The 21,176-nt window shown below is 40.1% G+C and overlaps 1 protein-coding gene across 3 annotated transcripts in view; it reads right to left on the minus strand.

Annotated features, from left to right (window-relative positions):
- EFCAB14 (EF-hand calcium binding domain 14) overlaps nucleotides 1-21,176 on the minus strand; it is a 39,504-nt gene that overhangs the window by 12,087 nt on the left and 6,241 nt on the right. For 2 of the 3 annotated variants that reach the window (XM_045477252.1, XM_045477253.1), the window contains exons 3-7: nucleotides 18,532-18,677; nucleotides 8,635-8,733; nucleotides 4,580-4,690; nucleotides 2,476-2,580; nucleotides 1,317-1,508 (exon numbers count right to left, since the gene is read on the minus strand). In XM_045477252.1, the coding sequence (XP_045333208.1) occupies nucleotides 1,317-1,508; nucleotides 2,476-2,580; nucleotides 4,580-4,690; nucleotides 8,635-8,733; nucleotides 18,532-18,677 (653 nt within the window). The remainder of the gene's footprint in view (nucleotides 1-1,316; nucleotides 1,509-2,475; nucleotides 2,581-4,579; nucleotides 4,691-8,634; nucleotides 8,734-18,531; nucleotides 18,678-21,176) is intronic. The other variant, XM_045477254.1, reaches the window with a different exon arrangement.

The raw sequence follows: 21,176 nt of genomic DNA on the forward strand, positions 1-21,176 counted from the left end.
TTCTCACAATTAGCCTTGAAAACCTTCAAAGCCCAACACTCATCAAACCACCCCAAATTCCTAGCCCCTACTTAGTTTAGTTGAGTTCAAAGGGGCTTTTTAAAATAAGGCTCCTTTAGGGCGCCTGGGTGGCTCAGTTTTAAATGTCCGACTCTTGATTTCGGCTCAAGTCATGATCTCACAGTTCATGAGTTGAGCCCCGTGTCAGGCTATGCACTGACACATACAGCCTGGTTGGGATTTTCTCTCTCTCTCTCTCTCTCTCTCTCTGCCTCTCCCTCTCAAAAATAAAAACATTAAAAAATAAATAAGTAAAATAAAACAAGGCTCCTTTAATCCTCACGGCTTTGTAGTAAATCCATGCCCTTGTAAAGCAGGAGTGGGGACAGGTCTTCTGACTCCACGCTCCAAGCCATGCCAGGCAAGCCACCAACGCTCCACTGCGGCAGAGTCCGTTCAAACCCTGCCTGCCGGGTGCTGGAGTTCAACTTTACTTGTGGGCTTGCTTCTAGCTTTGCTGCTTACTTGAATTTATGCTACAATTCCCTGTTTTAGGTTTCCATTTCTTTACATATGCCTGTGTCTTTGTTGTATGAAATCTTTAAGGGTGGGGCCTGCAGCTATTAAAAAGCAATCCACATGGATCCCAGGACAATATAGAAAAAAACACATTTTATTAACAATACCATGAAAACCAGTAAACCACATGGTCTGCCAGCACCAATGACTCAGGTCACTGTTTCCTCATGTAAAATGGGAGGATGGACTCAATGATCTCTCAAGTTGAGGAGCTGGTCTGACCTGGTCTGTGTTAAATGGCTTTCTCACATTATATGGCAAAGGATCCCCCTAACATGCAGACAAAGCAGGATAAATCTGAAAAGCCAAGTTCAGGCTTGAAGAAATGGCAAAAGATTCTTCACTTATTGTCACTGTCATTGTTCCCACCCCTAACAACTTAAAAAAGAGCAAGGAGATCTCCCTTGGAAACATGTGCCAGAGCTTCTCTACCAGATGGGTCACTGGTAACACAATAGGCGGCTTGTCATTTCTGCCATCAGCTTGTGGTGAAGCCGTGGCAAGCAACTGAACCCCCTCTACATCTCTCTTTCCAGATCAAGGCTAACTATGCCTGTGCCATTCACATCACAGAGCTAGTGTGGAGATTAAAGGAGGCAGGATGAAGCACAGCACACAGGTGTAGCCTCTCAAATATGCCAGGAGACTGCATCTGAAAGGTCTGTGGAGTGTCATCCACGTGCAGACAAAACATACGGCAACACAGAACATACCACAAAAGACCCGAAATGGCTTACCATGCTGAGGGACAGGTTCGCTTGCTTTTCTACCTTGCTCATAGCAACCAGATCTGTTTCTATCCAGTTGACTCTCTGGGTAAGGTTCCTGACTGTCTCATTCATTCTCTTGAGTTTAAGATCGTTCTGTCTGTGGTACCCCACTAGGGCACTGTTTACCTCCTCTAAAGAGTTGTGAAGGTACAGGATATCCTGGAGTGGAAATAAATCAAACTGTGGAATCCAACTAAAAGACATACACTAGACAAGCAGGCCAGCAGCACTAAACAACCATTACCATGTCACGTGAGCGAAGTAAACTCCTTTTCCTGGTTTAGACCATCGATTGTCTGTCTTGGCTTTGTCCTTCCACTCTCAATTGCTCTGAGTTTACTCCCTCTGGAGTTGTTTGACCTCAGCTAGACAGGAGGAGGGAAGGGGACTAACTACATGATTCACTCTCTGGTCCCAGAAAGCTGAGAGCTTGGGAATTGATTGCCCAATGTTTATCTCACCTGCTGGCGGGAAAGCTTGCTGGGTTATTAACTGAAACGCCCATTAACCTAATTTGTCAGAACAAAACTACCTTAGGAACAATACCAATTACTGAATTGGCTCATGTAGCAAAACCATAACAAGTAGTGCATTATTTAGTACAAGATTCAATTATTTTTATTGACATCCTCTAGTACTGATTGCTACTTAAAAAGGAATGATGACTATAGGTTTTAGAGGGCATTAAACTCAGGACAGGAATTCTTAGGGAAGATTTCCTTTATTCTCTTTCATGTGATTCTGAACTCAATAACCTTTTTCCTCTTCTTGTCTTTAGTCTCAGAAAGCATCTAAAATGCTTTCTAACAGTTTAGAAATGTTAACTTGCTCAGATCACTATTTTTCATAAACAGTTTCAGGATAATCTGGCTCTTCTATGCCTTTTAAGATGTGAAAAGGAATTTACTCTACTGACGGACATGCAGGGAAAAAAAGCACAGTGCCAAAGAAGAGTCAGGATGACATCTTAGACTCCTAAGACAGCGACACATACTGCTTTCTGCTCAGCTCTCAGGCAGGCAAATATATGCATGGGATGAGGCGCCACAACATGGAGCCCAACTACTCAGGTGGCCCTCAGAGTTCACTGTGGGCACAGGGAGTTAAGCCAGAGACAAAAAAGTACCTGTTTCAAATTCTCACTGTGGGTTTTATTGTCAACTTCTGATGTAGCTGAAGGTGATGGACTGCTCTGGTTGCTTCCACTGGTCTCTTTCAAGAAGTGCTGATTCTGTTTACAGGAATAGAGGTTCATATAGGCAAGTAATTACCATCTAGGATGGTCCCAAAACCTTCTAGCTTCCCAAAGGAGGTATCCATGATTAATCAACAATTAGTTCCCAGGAGCCTATAGCGTGACCAGTCTTGTGCTAGGCCCTGAGGGCACCAGGTACTTTTGGGGATGCCAGCCTGAAGGGTGGACTGGATCAGCAGCACCCAGACACCTCAGGGAACTGAGACCCTCCCAGTGTTTCTCCATCTCTGAATGGAATGAACTCCCCAGACACCAGTCCTCCTTGCCTCTATTACCCGTACTCTCAGAGAAACTGTAGAATCACTGTAACGTCCCAGGGGCCTGAGAACTCAGTCTGAACTTGGCTAGTGTCATCATTTCCCCAGGACTAAAGAGGTTTGTACATTCAAAGAGCAGCCAGTTGTGTAACCACTGGCCTTGGGCATTGAATACAACAACCAATCAAGCACCACAGTTAGTTTTTCAGTTTTAACAGCACATGCCAAGATTTATGTCTGAAGGTTACCCTTCCTTTCCCATCCCCTTCCCACTGCTCAGGTCTCTCTCTGAAGAGGGTGAAGTGTAACACATTTATATACACTTTTCCCTTCTAGTGGAAAAACTCTGCATGCCTTAATCTTTCAGAGTCTGTACCTATGACTTAATTCAGTATATAATGTGCCAATGGAAGGATTACCACAGGCAACTATGGAAGTTTAAAAGAGGCAGATTTAATTATAATAGAATGCAACTGGGGGAAATAGTTTTCCCTGAAATCCTAGATATTTATCAACCCTTTTATAAGAAATAAAAGGCACAATAAAGAAAAAGTAAGAGAGGTGGGAGAAAAAAACTCCATGGTTCTCTAAAGCATGAATTTTTGAGTTAGGAAAAAAGTTATTTTGGAACATATTTAATTACTTTGAGAAAATGTTCCAGATATTAAAATAATAGTAATAAAAGAATTGCTAAATTAGGGATCTTTATTATTATGAATCTCCCACTCAGCAGCAGAGTTGGAACTAGAATCCAGAGTGTCTGAACACCAGGTCAATGCTTTTTCCTCTGGGTCAGCCCCATTAAATAACAGTGAGGAGTTCTTGTTTTGAAGAAATGAAAAACCCCCCTTTCTAGAGCTCTAATATAGCCCAGGTCTCCTTGGTACAAACTTCCTGGTTTAAACTCGAAATTCCAAAGCTTGAGAAGAGCATGTGCGATAGACCTAGAAATTAGTGGAGAATCTAGGGAATCTTTGTGTTTCTTGAATAGTCCTAATCTCATGTACATATAACTCATCTCCCCAGCAAGACAGCGAAGGTTGTGCCATCTTTTTCACCCTTCATAAATCTTTCATGGAGCAGAGTACCCACTAGGTGATGAATTAAGGCCTCTGAATGATTGCAGATAGCTTATACCCGCACAACATTAAGAGACATCTGGAAACAATTCTTGAGCACTGCAGGGGTTTGCTTCTGTCTCAGTTATCTGCTGCTGCATAACATATCATCCCCAAGCTCTGTGGCTTAAAACAACAATTTATTATTTCCCATGGTTCTGTGGGTTGACTGGGCTCAGTGGGATGGGGGTATTCTTCTGTTTCATGTGGTGCAGGCCGAAGTCACACGTATGGCTGCATTCTGCCCAAATTCCTGACCCACAAAATAGTGAGAAATAATAACATGTTGTTTTAAGCCACAAAGTTTAGGGTCATCTGTTATGTAGCAATCAATACTTGTGACACTTCCCTTTCCTTCTTCCCCATTTTCTTTCCTACTCATTCCACCCATGAACTGTATCTTACTATTTTTTCCACTATGTTCGTAGAAGACTCAGCTTTTAATTTTATCCAGCTTAACTGCTTAATTTACAGATTACATCTTTTAACAAGGTGCTTAGTAGGGTCTGTTTAGACAAATGGATAACTGGCATCACTCCAATTACACAGGAGAGGGTGAGCAGAATGCTGACTTCCTGCAGCATTTGTAGATTTCCTTACCATATCACTCTGCAGTAAGTCCATGGTTTTCTTGTGTTCATCCATGGTTTTCTGTACTGCCTCCACAGCGAGATGGACACTGTTTAACGTATTGCCAATGGTAGCTACGCTCTGAACAGAAACATGTTGTAAGGTCAGTGTGTTTTCCTTTTTAAAAACTTTAATAGTTTTTTAAAGATATGACTGATATACAATAAACTTCACATATTCAAAATGTGTAAGTTGGTAAGTTTTGACATATATATACACACCTGGGAAACCATTAGCACAATCGATATAATAAACATTCATCACTCCCAAGTTTCCTCAAGCCCCTTTGTAATTCTTCTTCTCCTGCCCTCCAGCAACCACTGATCCACTATATATCAGTTTGCACTTTCTAGAATTTTGTATAAAGGGGACCAGTGAGTGAGCATGTGGATTTTTTTTTTTTTTTGGTTTCATTTTTTGTTTTATTGTTATGGCTTCTTTCACTTAGCTTCATTAGTTTAAGATTAACCCATGCCGTAGCCACTTAGCTTGTTGCTGAGAAGCATTCCATCATACGGATACAACACAATTTAACTACTCATCTGTTGATGGACATTTATGGGTTGTTTTCTCTATCTGACTAGTACAAATAAAGCTGCCTTCAGAATTCATGTACAAGTCTTTATGTGGGCATATGTTTTCATTTCCCTTCATCATATGCTTTCTTATCACCATCATACCTAGGAGGTGAATGGCTAATCATATGGTAGATATATGCTTTACTTAATTTAAAAAGCTGCCAGGATCTGTTCTAGAATGATTATACCATTTTACATTCCTATTGGCAATGTAGGAGAATTCCTGTTCCCTCACATTCTCATCAATACTGCTACCTTCAGTCTTTTCAATTTTCGCCATTCTTTTGGGAATGCAGTGGTCTATCCCTGTAATTTTAGGGTAAGCACTGACCAGTGCTTTTAATTATTTCAAGCCTCTTCAAATTGAATTTCATGTAGCGTATGCAGAGACAATTAACAGGAATCTACACGTTTATGTTTATATACAGTTGACTGTTCAATAATGCAGGGGTTAGGGTGCAGACCCCTTATGCAATTGAAAATCTACATACAACTTCTAATTCCCCAAAAACTTAACTACAAATAGCCTGTTGTTGACCAGAAGCCTACCAATAGCATAAGCACTTAACACATATTTTGTATATTATATGTATTATACACTATATTTTTACAATAAAGATACTGTTGTTAAGAAAATCAAAAGAGAGGGGCGGGTGGATGGTTCAGTCAGTTAAGTGCCCGACTCTTGGTCTCAGCTCAGGTCATGATCTCACAGTCTGTGGGTTCGAGCCCTGCACTGGGCTCTATGCTGACACAGTGGTGCCTGTTTGGGATTCTCTCTCCCTCTCTCTCTGTCCCTCTCCCGTGTGCACGTGCTTGCTCTCTCAAAATAAATAACAAAAAAGAAAAAAAAAGAAAATCATTAAAAAAATTCATTTACAGGACTGTACTGTATTTACTGAAAAAAAAATTGATGTACAAGTGGACTGCACAGCTCAAACCTATGTTGTTCAAAGATCACCTGTATATATAAAATTATATATGTAAAACAAATAATTTTCCCAATTTAAAGGACTTTTCCTAGAGAAAAACTAAGTCTTTGTCTTAAAAAAAAAATTCTAGTTCATAAATCTGGAACCCACAGATAAGGTTCTCTTACCAATGGCCCTTACTAAGCCCTGTGGTAGAGCAGACAGGCAGAAGGCCACAGCTAACACTGCAGATTGCCACTGTGTCAGGAGCAAATGAGGGCTTTTAAATGAAAATGGGTGGAAGCATTATTGGCTTTGGGAAACCCAGTGTTGCAGAGATGAAGGAAAATTCCATTTGGCAGCGTTTGTTCCTCCTTTGCTTTAGAATCCCATCAGCATCTGCTGAGTGGAATGAGCCGTGAGTAGTGGCTTACTTTGTCTTCATTAGGTTTAAGGAGCCCAAGTGGACTGGGGACTTGGGAAACATGATTCTGAAACCATCACTTTAAAAAGACCTGTCCTAAGGGAACATCCAAAAGAGTGTTACTGTTTGGTGGATGTTCGCCTTTTATTAAGATATACTGACAGTTTTATTGGTTTTATACTAAATATGTTAGTATTTCTAACCAAGGTTGTTTTTATTACACTGACAGCCAAGAATCCAAAAGACCAAGAGACGACATTTTCAACATTTAAAACAATCAACGAGATACACTGAAGTCAGGTATCTGAGATGACCTACCACTTCAAAACTGAGCCACTTGTATTAAAAGTAGTTATCTGACATTATAAACACACAGATTTGCAAAGAGAAAACACACTGGGTACAAGTCTCTAAGTTGGGATGTTATCTATGCAAACTGTTGTTAACAGAAGTGATGGGTGTTCAAAGACATCTACTGTTAGAGAATCCTCTCTTGTTGGATGTACGAGCCCATTAGGATGCAAGACAGTAAGCTCTTGTTTAAGATTTTTTTTTAAGGAAGCAGCTGACAGAGCCATGTGAATTCCAGAGCAAAACCCTGAAACTAGTATTCTTACCACTTGCAAAATGCCTGGCACAAACTGGAGGAAGCTCCCCAAATGTTTATTGAATTAATAAGTGCAATAAACCAATTTTTTTTAATATTTATTTTTGAGAGACAGAGAGCGCGAGCAAGTGGGGGAGGGGAAGAGAGAGGAGGAGAGAGAATCCGAAGAGGACTCCGCACTGACAGCAGAGAGCCTAATGGAGGGCTCGAACTCATGAACTTCAAGACAAGGACTTGAGCTGAAGCCAGACGCTTAACTGCCTGAGCCACCCAGGCACCCCTCAATGGCGTTTTCTAATGCAAGACTGCCAGAGTTGTTTCTGTGCTAAAGATTACAGAAGCCTACCTTTTTTTCCATTGGATCCTTGGGAATGATGACAAGAAGAACTTACTTTATTATGGTTGTCTCCCTGCCTTCTCCCTCCCCCACTTTAAATTGTAAGCAGATGACCATCTTGGATAAACAGGAAACTACGGAGACTGAGCACACATGGGTGGTATGGCTATAAAATACAAAGTTCTGTTTCTGCATGTGACATAGTAGTGTTTCACTCCTTTGTGGAAATGATTTATATGTTTATAGAGCCTGGCATATAATAAAACTTATCACACACTAATTTTTAAAAGTCAAAGATCCTAGATTTGGCACCCATTTTTTTAAGGCTCCCTTGCTCCAGAATCCCTTTCGTTTCCTGCTGCAGGGGCTGATGTTGCTTGTGTCTCAATTAGGCACCTTTTTCTCCTTCCTACCCGTGGCCACTCTCCCTATTCAGCTCTACAGATCACTTTATATTATTCACCTGGTTTGTCACTGCCACCTGCTCTGGGCCTGAATCCTAGGGATCAAGTAAACAAAAATTCCAAATTATTTTTTGCCTAGGCCCTAGAGTTTAGGATATATACCTAGGAGTGAATTGCTTAGAGTATGTGCACCTTTACCTTTATAAAAAAAATATATAATGTTTTCCAAAATGCTTTTTACCAATTTATACTCCCAGCAGGAGTCTTTGAAAGTTTTCTTTGCTCCACATCCTTGCCAATACCTATCATATCCTAAACTTTTAATTCTTGCATTTCCCTCAAATTAGTATTGTTTTTAAACAACCTCTTAACCAAGAAAAAAAATAGCAATTTAGAGCAACTCTCCTGTACAAGTGGTCTGCTTTCATGAAGACATTGTGGATGATGAATTGAAAAGGCAAGTGATGAGAAGCAAACCCACGTTTGTTAACCTAAGAGTCCCCGAAGAGAAATCCTGGGATTCAGGGAGGCAAATAAAAAGGTGTGAATCCGTACAAACCACAACTAAACCCACCTGTTGCAAATTAAAGGCCCAACTAACCAAACTAAAACAGAGATGTTCTGAACTGTTCAGAACACAGTGATATACTCTATTACTGTCCTCCTGGGCCAGAGGATTTCAAATGCCATGCTTTCAAAGAAAACTTGTAAGAAGCTAAAATTACAGCAACAGGTTAATCTCAGTGCCCAAATGCAGCACTTACCTTCTGAAGTCCCTCTACAGTGGCAGGCAAGCTAATTAAGTCCGCAGCAGACTTAACATTGGCTTTGAGGTGGTTTACTGCAGAAGTCAACAGAGAAATCTGAAAGGAAGAGAGTAACAAAAAATGACAACGGAATCTGGAGAATGAATGCTTCCTTCACAGACTCTATGGCTGCTGATGGTATGAAGGCACTCCAGACATCATACCCTGTCAGCTCACAAGAAGAAAGGGAACTACAGCACTTTGGAAAGAACCGAGATCTGGAAGGCAGTAGTAATATCTCTTTTTTCTCTGCTCAATTTAAACACTAGTGCCAAAGAGGGAAGGGTAAGTATTATTGCTTACCCTACTCTTGGCAGCTACAAGATCCAAAATCTTAAATAAACGAAAAGATGCAGTAATCATAACATAATCCCTCAATAATTGGACAAGGAGGAGGCTAATGATCAAGGACCCCTGAAAGATTTCATTTTGGTAAAAAAAATAACACGTTGGGTATTTACCGAACTTTGGTTGCTGACCAAGTGGGAACATACATCATAAAGTAAAAGCCCATCATCACAAAATACAGTCTACAGGAACTTGTACAACACTTGAAACTACTTGGGGATTCAGTTTTGGTTTAACAATGTGATTAACATTTCAAACTCAATAGCTCAATCAAAGTAGTACTCTGTACCTGAAGGGGCTCAATAAATACCCACTGACTCGCTGGCTGATTCAGTACATGTATTAAAATTGGGACAGAATAAAAATAAAATGTGTCTTCCCGTCTGCTATTTAGGGGTAGAATTCTAAATAGCTGGATTTCTCTCTTGAATGAGGACTGGGGAAATCTGTATAATACATAATTTCAGGCTGTAGAAATCACATTCTAAACACCTTTATAGTGTGGCTCAAAACATTCTTGAAAGATTCTTAGTTCCAAACTGCTTTCCTGTCCCCAATTCTAGGATCAGAACACAGATCTACCAATAGCAATTATACTCAGAATGGCCTCACACAGTAACCGCTCAAGTTTCTGGGCACCTGTTATGTGCCTAACTCTGTGGTAGGCACCAGAGAGCTAGCAGACAAAGTAAACCTGATCCTTCATTTTTTCCTTCAATAAATGCCGGGCATCTCTGTGCTAAGCACTGCTGCAGACACTATGGAGACGGTGGCAAACAAGACCATGAGGCTTGCTCTCGAGGAGCTTACAGCCTAGTAGAAGGTGAAAGAAAAACAAAGAAGAAAAGCACCAGATTAAGTACTAGGAAGAATTTCAACAGATTCCTGGAGCAACTGACAGTGTGTTCTGAACAAGAAGCCTAGTAAGGAGCCCAGGAACTTAGGAACTGAGTTCTCTTTACCTGTTTCCTTTTAGGAGGGGTATGTTCAGGGACTTCGGGTCCATTTTCACTCATTCATTACTGCAACAAATGAGACCTATTCCATACCAGTGGTGAGTGATCTTGTGGTATTTACATTTTAGTGCAAGCAGACAGACAATTTTATATAAGAAAAACACTAGTGCGGTGGCTGGGTGGCTCAGTTGGTTAAGCGTCCAACTTCGGGTCAGGTCATGGTCTCACTGTTGAGTTGGAGCCCTGCATTGGGCTCTGTGCCAACAGCTCGAGCCTGGAGCCTGCTTTGGATTCTGTCTCCCTCTCTCTGCCCCTTCCCCACATGTGCTCTTTCAATGTCTCTCAAAAATAAATATTAAAAAAAAAATTTTTTTTAAAGAAAAAAAAAAAAAAAAACACTGGTTAGTGAGGTGCATTAGAAGAAAATTTAAAATAAGTTGACTTGATGAGTGACCGGGTTGCTACCTTAGATTAGATGGTAGCAAATAGATTAGATTAGCTGAGGCTTCGATGAGGGATGAAAATTGAACTGAGATCTTAATAATAAGGAATTAGTCAAAGATTGAATGAAGTACATTGCAGGGCGGAGGGAATTGCTAGGACAAATGCCTCTGTGCAGGGAAGAGCTTGGCATATCTAAAGAACAGAAAGAAGGCTCAGTGGAAGGAACTGTAATGTGAGTGAGAAAGGGGGAGGAGGAAGGAGAAACAGGGAGAAACTGAGGGAGGAAGGGAGAAACTGAGGGAGGAAGGGAAGGAGAGAGGTGGAGGGGTAGAGGTAGGTAGGTAACATTAAAGAAATAATTAAGTACTAGATGGTATACTGAATAAAGTTCAGTGAAAAGAATATTTGTGTAGCCTGAAAGGGACAGGCTTCACTGAAGAAGGGCTCAAATTAGACTCTGATGGAGAAGGATTTTATATATAAAAATAAAGCAGCTATTCTTCCTAGGTTAAATAGGTGAGTGTGGCATTAGGAAATAGGGAGCAACAGCATGAACGGGTCCAGGAATACCTTTTCTTCATGGCATTTCTCAAAGTGACAATAATTTATTTATTTGTGTGATTACTTGATTAAGGATACTCTCTCCCACTAGACTGTAAGCTCCATGACATCAAGGACCATGTGTATTTTCACATTTTCCATAATATGCCTGGCACATAGACAAGGATTGGTTAAGTATTTACTGAAAGCAATGTATGTATGGCTGAGAAAGAACACTCTGTGTCTAGGATGGATGCTGAGAAGACTAGTCCAAGCAGAGTAGAGGGTAGAGGCCAGGAAGGAGGAGATAAGCCTAAATAAGTAGTCGACTCATTTTTCTCCCCAGTAAAATGCCTAAAACAATAAAAACTGTTTAACAACAATCATCTCATCGGGACATCTGAATGTTTTAAAATAGGTCTACAAAGTGTCTGACAGTCTTCCCTTCAAGAAGTGGGACATCATCCTTTTCCCTTGAGTGTGGCCTGTCCCTAGTGACTTCCTTTCAGCCTACACTAGACAGTGGAAGTGACAACAACTTTGGACACTAGGTCTTTAAAAGCACCAGGGCTTCCTCTTTGGATCACTCGCTCAGCTGCCCTGCTGTGAGAACACTCAAGCAGCCCTGTGGAGAAGCCCACATTGAGAGGAACTGAGACCTGCTGCCAACAGCCATACGAGTGAAGATCCTCTAGTCCCAGGGAAGCCTTCACATGATGCAGCCTTGGCCTACATCTTAAATGCAACTTTACAGAGATCCTAGCCAGAACCACTCAACTAAGATGCTCCCAAATTCCTTACCCCCAGACACTGTGAGATCACAAATGTTTGCTGTTTTAAGTCATTAAGTTTTGAGACAAAAGTAACACAGTGAAAGATGACTAATACAGGCCACGAGGATTAAATGAGATATATAACTAAAGTTCGTAGCATAGCTGTTAGTACAAACAAAATACCAGATAAGTGTTAGCTCTTTATTTTTTTATTTAAAAAAAAAAATTTTTTTTTTAACGTTTGTTTATTTTTGAGACAGAGAGACAGAGCATGAATGGGGGAAGGTCAGAGAGAGGGAGACACAGAATCTGAAACAGGCTCCAGGCTCTGAGCTGTCAGCACAGAGCCTGACGCGGGGCTTGAACTCATGGACCGCGAGATCATGACCTGAGCCGAAGTCGGCGGCTTAGCCGACTGAGCCACCCAGGCGCCCCGTGTTAGTTCTTTAATAGTGAAATTTAATAAGCACTTGAACATGTAATTCTCCATAAATGCTCCAAAATATTCAGAATACTCTTCAACGTTCCAACTCTATGCACTTGAAATCAATGTGGTTGAGAAACCTCAGCCCACAGAGAGATATTCTCAGCAAACTATAACCTCTTTTTTTTTTTCAACGTTTATTTATTTTTGGGACAGAGAGAGACAGAGCATGAACCGGGGAGGGGCAGAGAGAGAGGGAGACACAGAATTGGAAACAGGCTCCAGGCTCTGAGCCATCAGCCCAGAGCCCGACGCGGGGCTCGAACTCATGGACCGTGAGATCGTGACCTGGCTGAAGTCGGACGCTTAACTGACTGCGCCACCCAGGCGCCCCCCCTCAGCAAACTATAACCTCTTAAGAGTAGCAATTACATCACAGAGGTTGCTTTAATCCATGCCTTTAAAAAGATATGAATAATACTGGGGTTTGAAAAGGACATAAGGAAAAAGGCATTCTTAATGGGAATGTAAACTGGAGAAGAGCTGTAAGAACGTTATCTAGGAGTATCTGTCAAAATTTGAGTGCTTATATCCTTTAATTTAGCAATTTCATTTCTAGAAATCTATCTACACATAACTTGCTCATGTACACAAAGATGTACGCACGAGAATATTTACTCCTTCCTTATTTGTAATAGCAAGACACTAGAAACCATTTTATCTATTGCTAAGGATAAAGAGATGTATTCAGGGAACAAAACAAGTTGTACAATATATACTGAATGACTCCATCCATTTGGTCTCATACACACACGCTAACCCATAAGCTAATTCATATTAAAAGCTATTATGATTTTGTTAGAAAGGGGACTAGAAGAATGCAGTCCAGACCAATGGCAGTGGACACCCATGGGGACCAGAAATGTGTATGTGATGGGGGAACATACAGAGATGAGGGTTGAAAGGGAATTTTCATAAGAGTTCCTTACGTGTTTTACTGTTTAAACCTTACATAAGAATACGTTCACATACTACTCATAAAATTTTAAACACAAAAGATGGGAACGAAATACACATAGGAAAAAGACATCACAACTCTGGAAGGGTTTAATAGATTTCCTTGGCTGGCCCTTTCTTCCATGCCCTTCACTGGGCCTTCCAAGGCTACCTGAACATGCTTAGCTCAAACATAAAAGCTAGGAAGGAGGCCATCCTCCAGGTAGGTATGTTTTACTCAGTACTCCAAAGTATGTACACAATCAACTCAATACCAATCTGACGGTGAGAATATGGTTATTCTAAATGCCCCATCAATTTTGCAGTTACCTTTTGGCCACCTAAGGGAACAAATTCCTTCCACTGACAATAGGCCAGGTCCTAAAAGACACAAGCTGTGTTCTGGGTGGAGTGATCCAGGTAGACACTATTCTCCCGGGTCCTGCAATATCCTGAGGCTATGGTAGAGTCTGATGCTAATCAGAAGTATCTCAAGAATGGCAACTGCCTCCCATTTAAATGGCCAGTGTAGGATGGAGGCAGGGGTGGGGGACACCTGGAAAAAAAAACCCAAAAAACAAAAAAACCCCACAAATGGCCAGTGTGGTTGGGGGCAGCCACCACTTCACCCAAAACCAGAGGAGCAGGTGAAAGCCAGGCCTAGGGTATCAGCTGCCTCCCTGAAAGAGGATGCGGTGACCACTAACTCTCTAATTACCAAACATCACTTAGGACCATTTATTTATAAGTCTTGAGCCCCACACTGGTCACTAGGACTCAACTACATCCCCGTAACTGCAAAGCTGGACTCCATCTGTCAGCACTCCTCTCTCAAGAGTGGAGTAATGTTAGTATCTGTGGAAAATTACAGCAAAGCTACATGTGGAACTAGAGTGGACAGACAAGGGGCACTCTCCTTTTACTATCTCTGGGACTCTTCTGGTCTCTAATAGACATTCTAGAATGTCAGATAGGATTCAAGTATGACAGAATTTATCTCTAAAAGTCACACGCTGTAGTTCAAAGAGTCTAAAAAGTTGAATTAAGAAAAAATTCCACATTCCAGCCAAAAGATTATTCATGACTTTTATGCATATTACATGACTTTTCATTAGCAGAATTAAAAATAACTACTGTAGACCATTTGCTTATCAGACCATCTCCTACTATAAAGTCTGAAATGCTGCTTTTTTTGCTCTGGGGCTAAAATTAAGGAATCTTTAAACAGTAAGTAAAAAAGTTACTAAAACAGATAATCATCAGTGTTGAATGATGAGTCTTAGTAGAAACCTGACATCACAACCTTTCAACTTGATCTACTGAGCACTTACTGCATCCTCTAGAGGATACAAAGATGTAAGGCAGAATGGAAAACTGGAAAGAAAACGGGCTCCCATGCCTTGAATATTTTAATGTTAGCAATGCTACGCATCTATGTAACCTTGAGCAAACTACTTAACCTCTTTGGGCCTCCGTTTTCATATCTGTAAAATGGAGATACTACCTCCTACTTCAAAGGGCTATAGAACCAAAAAAGGAGATCACGTTATGTCATGCATTTAACAGTGGACTACACAAAGAAAACATTTCATGAGTGGCAGTTGTCATCTTAACTGCCATCATCATCATCATTGCCATCATCATGCTTAAAGTTCGCACTACAGTATATGACCTTGTAGCGTAATTAGATGCATATACAAATAACTATAACATAAGGTTATTGGGACTGAGTGCCAAAAGGGATACAGAGCATACTATAAAAAGGCACTCAAGGTCCTCTGGCTCTTGCTGACATATCCTTACTTCTGGCCTCTTTCTGCCAAACTGTAGCTATAATGAACTACTAAAATTCTCTAAACACACCGTGGTTTTCATTTGTCTATTCTTTTGGACATAGAGTGTATTCTCATTATTTGTAATAGTTACGTTCTAGAAAGTTGCAGCAAAAACTGAATTAGTGGCTACTGAACCATTGCTCCTAAGGGAAGCAGAGGGTTAGGTTCCTGAGAGCTCTCTGGTCACATTTTTGGCTACTGGTCAATATTATACGTAACCCTTGTTTTATGTGTGTTTCTGTTTAAAGACATCTTATTAAATGTTATTGCCGAACTCATGCCTGAAACTTATCTAACACACATATTTTCTCTGTAAGGCATATCACAGCCTTTCTGCACTTAGGAATATTAGCTAGTACTTCAGCACTATGCTAGGGGGACATTTCAAACAGTGAAATCACCAAAAACTCCACAGAAGTGTGAAAACATTCCACTAACTATAGTTCGAAAAGGAAATCTGTTTACAGTATGAGAGCTGAAACAACAGAGTGTCACTTTGTTTGACATCACCTGGAAACGTTTGTGTTGGGTGACTCAAATATTTTGCCACTGTACGCCCATCAGTGAATGACTATGAAAGCACCACAAGTAAGGATTTGGGGGTTAAAAACAAATTTTAGCAAGTAGGTGAATTCACAAATATAGAATCTCCAAATAAGGATAAACTTTAGTAATGTTTTACCTATGCCACTCTTCTTTCTGCAAACTTCACCTGGCCAACTCCTATGTGCCCTTCAGGACTCAGCTCAAGATACGTGAGAAGCCTCGTCTGGCCCCAGCATGCTCGTTAATACATACTTAAAAATACCCTCACAGCACTCATGTGGACCTGTTTCTTATTGCTCAAGAGGCTGTATAACAATTGTTCACTCTTATCTCCTCCATTTGACTGTAAGAGCCTTGAGGCAGAAGTCACATCATTTTTGGTTTTGAATCCAAGGCCTAATTCTAAAAGAGCAGCTCATTAAACATTTGTTGAATTACCGGCCTTCAAAGAAGGGGGAGGAGACTCCCTATAATGGTTGAGAATGGCTATGGGTATGAAATTAGAGATTTCTCATGAATAAAACAGAAAAGTAAATGAGATTTTAACTATTAGTTTAAAGGTTTGCAATGCAAAATTTGATTTTAACTTATTTCAAATTAATGGCTTTCTTTTTTCAACTCACACTGTGATAAGGACAGTTCTTGTTAAGTGGTATAATCCATTTTCTTATTGTTTAAGCCACTCTGAGTTGTTCTTTAAAAAATAATTTGCCAATAAAAGCATCTTAACTGACAGTTACCCTTAGATATGGAAACATGGTTAAATACTAATTTTATTTTTAGACCTATTTTGATTTAGGACAAATGCCTTTTACTTGAGTACACCATCAGATATGTGTATCATTAATTTCAGAACATCACTCAGAGAGTGAAGGGCTCCCCTTGGACCAACACAAAGCTCACTTCACTACCACGCATCCTCCTATGCCGTTGCCAGAAGAGAATTCCTCTGCATCAGGCTGGTCTCATCAGTCCCCTCATCTCTGAAGATCTATGGAGACTAAAATGGAAAGGGCTTCAGTTCAATCTCTCCCAGTTTTGTACATGAAACCCTAGGATTGAAGTAAACTTTTCTGTATGCCTGCCTTCCCAGGTACTTCTTGCGTTAAAAATAACAGCCAGGCCAAGAACAAAATGATTCTTTTGTTGCTAGATTCCTGGTTAAAGAGAGTTCAGAAGCCAAAATATGTAGCAAACATTTGAAAATCTGTGTGACCTCTCACACCAAGTACCAATTTCCTCTTTGACTCTTCCCACGATGCCGATTTACGTGAAGGAGATGGGAAAGAGCTGACGTTGACTCTTCATCTTAAAAGATTTCATTCTTGCCTCTTCATGACTAACTATATCAATGGAATCCATGGCTTGCCCCAGTGAGGGATGCTAATTAATTATTTCTCAGTGCTTTGCTGTGGTCTATTTTCACCTGATATAATCTCTGGTCAAACTGCTAATTTGCTCTGTCAATATAAGCAAGGCTACAATTTATCCTATTCTTTTTACAAAAAGGGAGTGAATACTTGCTTTTCCTTTATTACTGAGAATCCAAAGAAATGATAACGAGTAAATACTAGGTGCTACAACCCATCAATTATTTCGTGAGTGATTTAAGAAAGTGGAATAGAACTGACTAGAAACCAGTAAACATAAAGCATATTAAGGGTATGTTACTGTTTTCAGAAACTTTTATTTAGGTTACCCATATATGTATGGAGATAAATGTTTACTGGGTAATGACATAAAACATTTATTTTTATTTAAAAAAAAAAATTTTTTTTTTTAATGTTTATTTATTTTTGAGACAGAGAGAGACAGAGCATGAACGGGGAAGGGGCAGAGAGACAGGGAGACACAGAATCGGAAGCAGGCTCCAGGCTCTGAGCCATCAGCCCAGAGCCTGACGCGGGGCTCAAACTCACAGACCGCGAGATCGTGACCTGAGCGAAGTCGGACACTTAACCGACGGAGCCACCCAGGCGCCCCATGACATAAAACATTTATTTCTATGGGTTCGAGGCCAAAGTCTGAAAACCACTGACACAGGCCACTGATCCCTGGTCTCAAGAGCTGAACTGCCCCTCTCACACTGCTGCTGAAAGATGAGGGTAGCTTTGGAAATGTGTGTAAGCACTTTATTCTAGCACAGAGCTCCCTGCCAGTGGCTGATTCTGAACATTGTGACTCCATTCTGAAGAAGAGAGTATCTTCTTAGCCCCAATGAAGATGGTATATTTATTTTTAAATACTTTGCAGGTATACCATTCATTTGGTACTTGAGTTGTCTTGCCAATGCATAGCTTTTGTAACTAAACTGCAAAAACTGGGGATAGAGGCTGAGTACCTAGTGGCAACTATAGTACCTTATACGTAGGAGATTCTCGACCAACATCCTTTGCATTAGCCCTTTTCCTGTGGCAGAACCCCTCTTCTGGAATCAATGCCTACTGAGAACTGGCCAATTTAGGGGCTTTTCCTCTAGGCTTGCTACGAACTCTGCTACCTCTTCCTATGCTACTCTAGAATAACTATTATTAGCTATTGATGGTTTACAGATTTTTTTTTTCTTACAACAGTGTATAGCACTAAACTCAAGGCTGCAACTGTAAGTCTGTGAACTCTAATTAAACAATATAAGCTCTCATTATCTAATACAAATTGACTACCCATTTTTCTTAGAGGTCAGAATGACACTCTTTCTTTATCTGACACCTACAGTGCTCCTTAGGAAACGTTGACTCAAGAACTTCTAACTCCCTCCAAACTACTCTATTTGGTAAAACTGTTGCTTTACAGAAAAGGCTAACATCTTAAATATTTGGCAAATGCAAAACTATTACCCATTCTGCCTGACTGTAATGTGTTCGGATCATAGCATGCAAGACATCATTTCAAAAAGTAAGACAACTGGAAGTGAGTGCTCTATACCTACAAATTCATACTAAACAAACTAAATATTCACAGACTACACAGAAATAAAATCACACATTTGCTACCTGCTTATTCATTTCTGTGATGTTTATCCAGACTCTGTTCAATCCCAGCTCCCCAGATTCAATCTTCTCGAGTTGTTTTTGTTTGCTGAGCAGTTCTTCGTTAAGTTTGGGAATTTCTTGGAATGAGCTTTTCTGATTAGATTCCACTAAAAGCAAAAACAAGAATAATTATAAATAGCCAAAGTTCCTCATGACTCCAAGATGAAAAAATGATCATACGTTAGGAAAGAAGACAGATTAGTAAAAGTTAATCCTGATAGGATGACTGAATTTGTATCTGATCAGCTATACTGTTCTTTTATTTATGCAAACATATATCTTTAATACTAAAGCTCCATTTTAACTGGGGCTATTTCACTACAGGCAACTTTTAAAAGTCACATGGCTAAAAATGATAAAGTATCAGCAAAAAGAGTTGGACTTGGATCTTAACTGTGTAACTTACTGTGATCTTGAGTAAATTACTCAAATTCTTTGAGCTCAGTTTCCTCATCAGGGATAAAATATACTTTATAGGACTTTTATTTTTATTTATTTTTAGTTTTTTTAAATGTTTGTTTATTCTTTGAGAGAGACAGCATGAGTAGGGGAGGGGCAGAGAGAGGGAGACACAGAATCTGAAGCCGGCTCCAGGCTCTGAGCTGTCAGCACAGAGCTCGATGCGGGGCTCGAACTCACAGAGTGTGAGATCATGACCTGAGCCCAAGTTGGACACTTAACCAACTGAGCCACCCAGGCGCCCCCAGGATTTTTGGAATTAAGTGAAAGAATGGCTGTAAAGTAAGTACTAAACAGGGCTGGTCAGGCATACAATAAGTGATAAATATTAAGTATTAACCAGAGCAATTAAGGAGATTTGTGATTAGTCAGTGAAGATTTATAAACCTTACTCCATTAATGCTCAAGGTGACATCAAAAGTTATATCTCGAAGTGCTCAGATCTACTTTTTTTATATCTCAAACTGGTCAAATGCAAGATAGGTTCTTAATCACCTTTCAAGTGCTGTTATGAGGATTACAATTCTAAATCTTTTTCATAAACAGCAAAGTGTTTCCTCAAATCTTAAATCAACCCAAAAGCTCAAAGTGAAATAGAAGATAAAGGAACATGTTAGGTGAAGCACAGGGTGATATTTGAACTTTCCTTTGGGAAACTGTAACTTCTGACTGGTTTAGAGATTTGCCAGCCTGAATGCAGAGGCCTGAAAGAGTCCTTCCTCTTCTGCCTGATAAGCTATTGTACATTTCCTTTAAAACCAAAAAAACAAAACAAACAAAACAAAAAAGCCCCTGGCATACAGGACAGATATATAACAATTTACTAAAATTTAAGCACCATGACTTTTTTTGGTTCCTCCCTATGAAGCCAGCTTTGGAATATACCTGACACATCTTAGGCACTCAGTAAGTATCACTGATCAAATAAATCTGGTCTGTGCTTACCTCCCAACCACATTTCTCATCACTTTACATAATTCTTCAAACTATCTCCCAGCCAAATGGATTTCCCAGACATGAACCTCTTTAAGCCTCGGTGACCCTGCGCACACTATTCTTTCTTCCTAAATGCCCTTGGCTTGCTCCTTCTCCATTTGTTACTTTAGCCTAGTTAATTCCTTTCAAGATTCAGCACAAATAGCTGGGCTCCTGGCTTGGACCACCACCACTTTACCATTCCAAACTCTACAATGCACTTAACACACTGTGCTCATTACATACATTTAACACATCTGTCCTCCTCTATCAGACCAAGAGAGAGCTGCTTAAGGACAGGGACCAGGTTTTATTTGTCATGTATTTCCAGCACACAGCACAGTGCCAGGTACACAGAAGCACCCAAATGCTTCTCCAGGGAAATAACTGTAGGGTATGAAATGGAACTAATGTTATCCTATTAAGTAAAACAAAGAAAATGCAATCAAACAAACTCAACAACAAAAAGTCCCCAACAAAACTGGGGATGGGGTGGTGGTGGTATCCCTACTGCAAACAAGCCCGCTACCTCAAAATTCAGATTTAAAAAATTAGATATTTTTATTAATTTTTCAAAAATATGTGTGAAATGGTTTCTTTACAAATGAAAGATTTCCCTTAGTGCTTTTATTTCCCCCCCCCCCCTCAGGGCTTTTAATGTAATATTTGACTCATACAGTTTGCAGGAAAACATCCATCCAACAGTAAGAACATTTTACCAGTCTAAATTAATACAGCACTTAGCATTTCAGAATTTCTTTTACGTTTTCAGTGAGGTTGTAAAGTAAAACTTATCCCACATATGCCTGTCATTCTCAGGTGGTCAAATGTCCCAAGTGGGGGGTGGGAGGGGAGCCAGAATCTTTCCTATAGTTTATATGAAAGAAGTAGAAAGCAGAAGTGGAAGAAGAAATAAGACAAATACATAAGTAACTTGGGTTACAGTTATCAACTAACAAATAAAGCTGATAAGCCCTGAAAACACCCTGGATACTTAAGATGGTATGAGCCAAGAGATGATCATTTTCATTATCTGATTTGGGGCTTTTTAGGAGAGACCAGCTCAGTCAAGGTATTTTGACTACATAAACGGGAGGAAGGGTAGCAAACAACTTATAATTACTAATTTATGTTCTTTCAACATGGAAAGCAACTCATTTAAAATTTGGTAT

The sequence above is a fragment of the Leopardus geoffroyi genome, chromosome C1 (assembly GCF_018350155.1).
Source record: "Leopardus geoffroyi isolate Oge1 chromosome C1, O.geoffroyi_Oge1_pat1.0, whole genome shotgun sequence".
Taxonomy (NCBI): Eukaryota; Metazoa; Chordata; class Mammalia; order Carnivora; family Felidae; genus Leopardus; species Leopardus geoffroyi.